The sequence below is a fragment of the Ochotona princeps genome, chromosome 9 (assembly GCF_030435755.1).
Source record: "Ochotona princeps isolate mOchPri1 chromosome 9, mOchPri1.hap1, whole genome shotgun sequence".
NCBI lineage: Eukaryota > Metazoa > Chordata > Mammalia > Lagomorpha > Ochotonidae > Ochotona > Ochotona princeps.
In genome coordinates, this window is record NC_080840.1 from 8,540,392 (window position 1) to 8,547,136 (window position 6,745).

Below are 6,745 nucleotides of genomic sequence, written 5' to 3' on the forward strand. Positions count from 1 at the left end.
AAAGATCATAAAATACTTCAGGAGCCTTATCCTCAGCCTGGAGACTGGCATTCCAAATGAGCACTGGTTCTTGTCCCAGCTGCTCCACTTGCCATCCAGCTCCCTGCTACTGGCCTGGGAAAGCAGTAGAGGATCACTCAACTTTTTGGAACCCTGTAGCCAGGTGGCAGACCCAAAAGTTCCTGGTTGTTGACTTTGGAACAGCCCAACCCTGGCCAATACGGCCATTTGGAGAGTGAAACAACAGATGTAAGATTTTTTCTCTCTTCATTTCCCTTCGCTTAGATCATGATGACTTTCAAGTTAAATAAATTAAATAAAATAAAACAATACTTCAGACTGACCTTTGGGCCATGAACTGAATGATATACCCTCCCAAAATTCATATTGAAGCTCTAATCCTGGCAGGACTGTGTTTGAAAACAGGGCTCATGCAGAGTTCATCATAGTCAAATGAGACCATACACATGGGACCCTGATCTATCTGCACTGTCTCTCTCGGCTCTGTCTGGGTGCTGAGCACTGCATACAGCAGACAGGAGTGCCTGCCCTAGAAATCATACAGCCCACTGGGTTTGGTGACAGTGAAAAAACAAAGTCAGGAAAAGATGCTAGGAAACGAAGAGAGGAACTGATAAGCATGTTTGTGAGGATGAGATACTATGTTCCATTTAGAGGCAGTGACCAAAAAGACCACCAGAGCAGGTGGAATTCAGAGAAGACCTGGAGTGATGGAGGAAAGTGGGCAGTTGTCTCAGGGAAGAGTAGTCCAGCTTAGGGAACAACACATGCAGAGGTCCTGAGACAGCAGAACTCGCTGCTTCCTGTGGGGCCATAGCAAAGTAGGTAAATGGACAATACAAGAAGTAGGTCATGGCAAGCCATAGGTGATCCAAGAGGGAAAGGTCACAGTAAAGACTGACCTTGGCCTAAATGGAACAGGAAGCCCTGGGAGGGGTTAGCACAGAGTGGAGCTACTGGCTGACCTCCATGGGAATGGGCTGTGCTGGGCACCATCTGGGAGACAGGAGGTGAGAGCAAGAGGAGCAGAAGGCTAACAGAGCGGCAGGGAAGTGAGAGCAGCAGGATCCAGAGTGCTTGATGAAGGCAAAGCCACAGTGAGGCACGGATGCATTTGGAAATATCTGTGATTACAAAGCTAGTCAAATAGCTTTGCTTATTTCAAAGATTCATGGATACAAATCTCCTTAAAGGCTATGGCTTCTGACATTGAGCAGGTACTCAATAAACATACATGGTGACTGAATGCACCTTCCTCAGCCAGAAAAGCTGCCACCTCGAGGGTGCTAGACCACTGGAGTTAGATCTTCGTGGTGAGCCAGAGGCCTGTGACAGAAGGCATCAGCCTCCTCAAGGAGGCAACCCAAGCACTAACACCACTGCCTGCATCTGTTTCAGTTGCTTGGCGAAGACCGGTTCCAGGACATTGAAAAGATCAAGACCATTGGCAGCACCTACATGGCTGTGTCAGGCCTGTCTCCAGAAAAACAGGTAAAAGACCCCTAAAAGTTGGACACAGCTTTTACCAGGGACTTGCTGTCTTGTCGCTGGAGATGATGATGTCTCCATCACCAGGAGGCTTGAGGAATGTGAGGAGAATCTGCAAGAGTGGATCCCAATAGCTGTGTGATGTATGTTTGCTCTGAGGCAGATAGAGACTGCTGGACAAAAACATGCCACTTGCTTGACAAATGTTTAGGTTTGGTTCTGAGCTTTATTCTTGCGTCACTGGACCAAAATCAGGGCCAAGCAATACCCTAGTAATGAATCAGCTATGAATGCTTCTGATGCCATATGCTAGCCTCTTTTCTCATTTTTGTTTTTGCCTTTAACAGTTGTATGCAGCAATAGCAATCCACCCTGCCCTTGGGAGTGTTGACTGTCCCAGGCATTGTGTTACACAGGGACAGCTAATGCATGAATTGCCTGGGATAATGCCATGCTCCCACACAAAGCTTATCATCTCATACATCCTGAATGCGAAGTGTGAGTCTGAGTTCATTAGGGAGATGATATCTTCATTTATTTTATCTCCTTTTTCCTGTACTTTCTTTCTAACCAAAATTCTAGAAGTACCCATGAAGTGAATATCTGGGAAGAAAGTCACATTGGTAATATGGTACATGCACGGGCACATAATTATGGGGTCATTGAAGTATGCCCCTCAACTGGCTTTGTAAACAAATCTGTATTGGATCATAGCCATGCCCATTTATTTGTATTGTGCTCCTTTCAAACTAAATGGGCAGAGTTGAATATTCTAAATAAAGATGACACTATCTGCTAAGTGGTCTTTCACTGAAACAGGAGGGTTTCCTTGGCACATGTAATCTCACTGAGTCACAGGGCAAGTACCTTGATCTCCATTTTGTAGATTTGGAAACTCGGGTTCCGGGAGGCACAGAAGCTTACCCTGCACTTCAGGAATCTGAGACCAGAGGTTCATGGGAAACATCCCTTAGACAGATGCTCTGAGTGTGTCACAGGGTATAGGCATGGTTCCTAGCTTGGCAAAGTTGCACATAAAGGCATAAACACATTGACACAGATGCATGCAAATCAAGAAGTGCAGTGAGGAGAAGGAAGATGGTGGCCCACACTTACAAATCCTGAAAGAAAATCTTATGCAATCCCATGTTTCTGGGATGCCCATGAGTTCAGTGTACAGAAGCAAACATACAAGGTCATTTGCTGTTGAGAGATGTGCAGGTGAGGCTGGAACACAAAACTCTTGCCATCAACATGTACTGATGACCACATTTAGTGAATCCTCTCTCCTATTTGTTCCAGCAATGTGAAGACAAGTGGGGACATTTATGTGCCCTGGCCGACTTCTCTCTTGCCCTGACTGAAAGCATACAGGAGATCAACAAGCATTCATTCAATAATTTTGAACTCCGGATTGGTGAGTAGCAGCTGGTCAACTGGTAAGGGGCAGCTTGTGGGGTCTGCTGGCCTGGCTGCCTCAGCCCTTTCCATGTCCAGGGCATTAATGCAGGGAGTATTTTCCTACAAAATGTAATAGGAGTGGTATGGGCCTGCTAAGAAAACGGACAGAGTCAGCTCAAGCCTTCCTCAAGCCAGATGCTGGAGAGAAGAGAAGGACACTAAGGAGTGTACAGAAAAACAAAGCTGTCGGTCTTTAGGAAACACTAGACACTGGGTACCTACCTGTCTTCCAGCTGACCTGTCCAGCAGCCTTCCCATCACACAAGGTCCTGACCAACCAATCTTTCCCATCTGACTTCTGTATCACTTTCTTTCGATGGCTCAGGGATTGCTCTGAAGATTGTGCAATTGAGGTTGGCAGATGCTATATCCCGCCCAGGAAAGTCAGCACCTAGCTCAGCCATACAGCTCTCCCTCTTTTGGGCTTACAGAAATTTTTGTGTAAGGAGGCAATACACCGGCCATTGCACATGAATCATCTTTTCTGAGCCATGTGGTTCACCAACTCCTCCTGCCTCCGTGCAGTCAGAAAGCCCCTGGTCAGCACACTCACTGTGTAGATGACCACACACAGGCCTAGAAATAGGGAGTAATTATCCTGAGGCCACAGCACAGCGGGCAGGGCAGCAGCACCTCTGCAATCCTCTGACTGTGGGACAAGGACAGTTTGGCTGCCTGGAGCAGGTTAAAACAGCATGTGCTGCTATCCTCCTATGTGGACATCCTCTGGCTCTTGTGGCATGTTACTCTATTTGATTCTCCCATAGAAGCCTTCAAGGAAAACAGGGTCAGGAAGCACCCATGTCTGCCTTGTCAGACCTAGGAATGCTGCGGGCCTTTGTTGTCTGGCATAAAAGAAGTTATTCTTTTAATGCTTTTTGATCTTTGGATGGGATATTCAGGGCTTGTTCCCATGACTCCCATCGACCCTGCATGTCCCTTCTGAAATCACTAACTGCACAACTGAACCAGGAATAAAACGCTATCCTTAACCCCGAACAGAGCGCTCTATTCTGAGCAAATTCTGAAACGATGCTGACATCAGGGCCAACTGTTGGCATGATCTGTAATAAGGCTGCTGTAGTTTCATCGATCTCTGAGGTGAGAAAATCAATTTCTCAACTGGATTGAGCATCTCTGTTTATGTTCTGGGCCTGTAGTAAACAGCTCTGTATCTCTGGTCCTTTAAGCTTCATAATTCTGTTGGCTCCTGTGTGAGCTGGCTTTTACATTTTACCTTCCTTCTTCCATTTTACCTTCCTTCTTCCAAGAAATAACGTGATAATCAAAAAAAAAAATCACAGGGAGGCATTTGGCACAGTGATTAAGACACCACGAAGGGATCTCGCCTCCTGCATTAGAAGCGAGATCCCTGAGTCCAGCCTGAATCCTAAATCCAGCCTCCTACCGTGCACACCCTGGGAGGCAGTGGTGGTTGTTAAAGTCATTGAGTCCTTGACACCCATGCATGAGACCATAACTGAGGTTCTAGCTCCTGGCTTCAGCCTGGCCAGATCCAACTATGGATGTTGTGGCCATTTGGGGAGGGAGTCAACAGATGGATTCTCTCTTTCTTTCCCTCCATTCCTTCCCTTTTGTCTTAAAATTAAATAAATTTCTAAACATTTAAAGAACTGTTCAGAAAATGAGACAATGGTTCAAAAGGTTCTCTGGAATTTTGAAGTTAAGTGTCATTGTGATTCCCACAGATTCCATAGTCTGTTTTGCAAGCTTTTGTGTCTTGTGTGTGTGTGCACACACACAGATAAATGAGTTCTCCCCTGCGATACTCCTGGCTCTAACTAGAATGACCTTACCCAGACCTCTGTGTGCCCAAGTCCATTACTTTCTTCCAATCTTTCAGAAATCACTGTACTCCAAAATGCACCTTCCTCCTCTTTGCCTACGCATTTAACCCGATTGATTTTTTTTCTTTATTACTGTCCTTGTCTTCCCATTAGGACGTAAAATCCTCAAGGGTAGGACTTTATCTCCATTCTGTTCCCAATGCCAAGTCCAATGACAGTAGAATGAAGAAACTTAAGAAGAAGACACACATGCCTTTCACGTGTTTAGTGAGACGTTGTTACTTCTAGAGAAGTCTGTGCTTATTTTCAAATATCTTCAGAAGCATTTATCAAACTTTGAGTTCGGGAGGAAATGAGTGTCTGAGCTAGAAGAAGCAAAGGGAAGAGAGGGAAGTGACTGGCCAGCATGAGGACTTGGGTACCTCCTTTTGTCTTTGGTAATGCAGGTGTTCAGCACCGTTTTCCCAATCCATGGGTTGTAACTGGATCCAGTGTGCACACAGAAGCCTTTCTGGGGCTGATCTTCCAGTGTCCTCCTGGTCCTCTGACTGCTGTGGGAGGAGAAGACTTTAGGATGTGCCCATTGGATCCAGTTATAATACACTTAAACATCTACCGGAGTGCCTTTATCTATAAGATCAAACCACTGCTCCTTGAGATCACATACCAGGGCATCTCCTATCTGCTTGGTGTCTAATTTCTCAACCTCATTCATCACCCTCTCACCCAACCTTTATTACATGGATGCCTCACTGACAGGCCCTGTCTGTTCCTCTTCTGTCTCTTATTTCTTGCTCCTCTGGTTCACCCATAGGCATCAGCCATGGCTCCGTGGTAGCTGGTGTGATTGGCGCTAAGAAACCGCAGTATGACATTTGGGGCAAAACTGTGAATCTGGCCAGCCGAATGGACAGCACAGGGGTTAGCGGGCGGATCCAAGTGCCAGAAGAGACCTATCTCATCCTGAAGGACCAAGGCTTTGCTTTTGATTACCGAGGGGAGATCTACGTGAAAGGCATCAGTGAACAGGAAGGGAAAATCAAAACGTACTTTCTCCTGGGAAGAGTCCAACCCAACCCATTCATCTTGCCCCCAAGAAGACTACCTGGGCAGTACTCGTTGGCCGCAGTCGTCCTAGGCCTTGTCCAGTCACTCAACCGGCAAAGGCAGAAGCAGCTACTCAATGAGAACAACAATACGGGGATCATCAAAGGCCATTACAACCGGCGGACTTTGCTGACACCCACTGGATCAGAGCCTGGTGCCCAAGCCGAAGGCAGTGAAAAACCGGATTTGCCATAAATGCATTTTCTTTGTGTTTCTTTTTTTTTATTTCTTTTATATATAAAATAAATATACTAATAAAAAGGTTTAATTTTTTTTACAACACAGATGTTTTCATTGGTCTTTGAATGCACCAGATCAAGTCATCTTCAGCCACACTGATGGACCACCTCTCATGTACAAGACCCTTTGAGAAGCAAGATACATAAGAGCAACTTCAGACTTGAAGAGGTCGTTAGTTAAGTGGGAACAAGGAATATGCAGAGCCTCAGTCCAGTGGGATATTCAGTGACAAACTCCGCTTGTTTAAAGACTTATTTGTTTATTTGAATGTAGAAGGACAGATGGAGAAAGAGAGAGACTATTCATTGATCCACTCCCCAATGGCCACAATATCCAGGGCTGAGCCAGGCCAAAACCAGGATCTAGAAACTCCATTCTAGTTATTCACAGTGGTGACACGAGCCCGAATACATGGCCCATCATTCATTACTTTGTCAGGTGTATTACTGAAAAGCTAGATCAGAAACAATAGCCAGGAGTCTAAATGGAATCCTAACATAGGATGCATACATCCCAAGTGGAGACCCAGCCAGCTACATTGCAACATCTGCCAAATCTCCATGTTTTAAACATTTGTCATGCTACACCAAGTGCCAGAGTCTTTACCTAATGACCTGATG

At 45.7% G+C, this 6,745-nt stretch overlaps 1 protein-coding gene across 1 annotated transcript in view; it reads left to right on the top strand.

The window, feature by feature from the left end:
- The window catches only part of ADCY8 (adenylate cyclase 8), a 225,053-nt gene extending 218,887 nt beyond the window's left edge, over positions 1–6,166 (top strand). Inside the window, exons 16-18 of the mRNA XM_004580732.2 lie at positions 1,420–1,512; positions 2,812–2,926; positions 5,593–6,166. Of these exons, the coding sequence (XP_004580789.2) occupies positions 1,420–1,512; positions 2,812–2,926; positions 5,593–6,080 (696 nt within the window). The 3' untranslated portion in view covers positions 6,081–6,166. The remainder of the gene's footprint in view (positions 1–1,419; positions 1,513–2,811; positions 2,927–5,592) is intronic.
- The last annotated feature ends 579 nt before the right edge of the window (positions 6,167–6,745 follow it).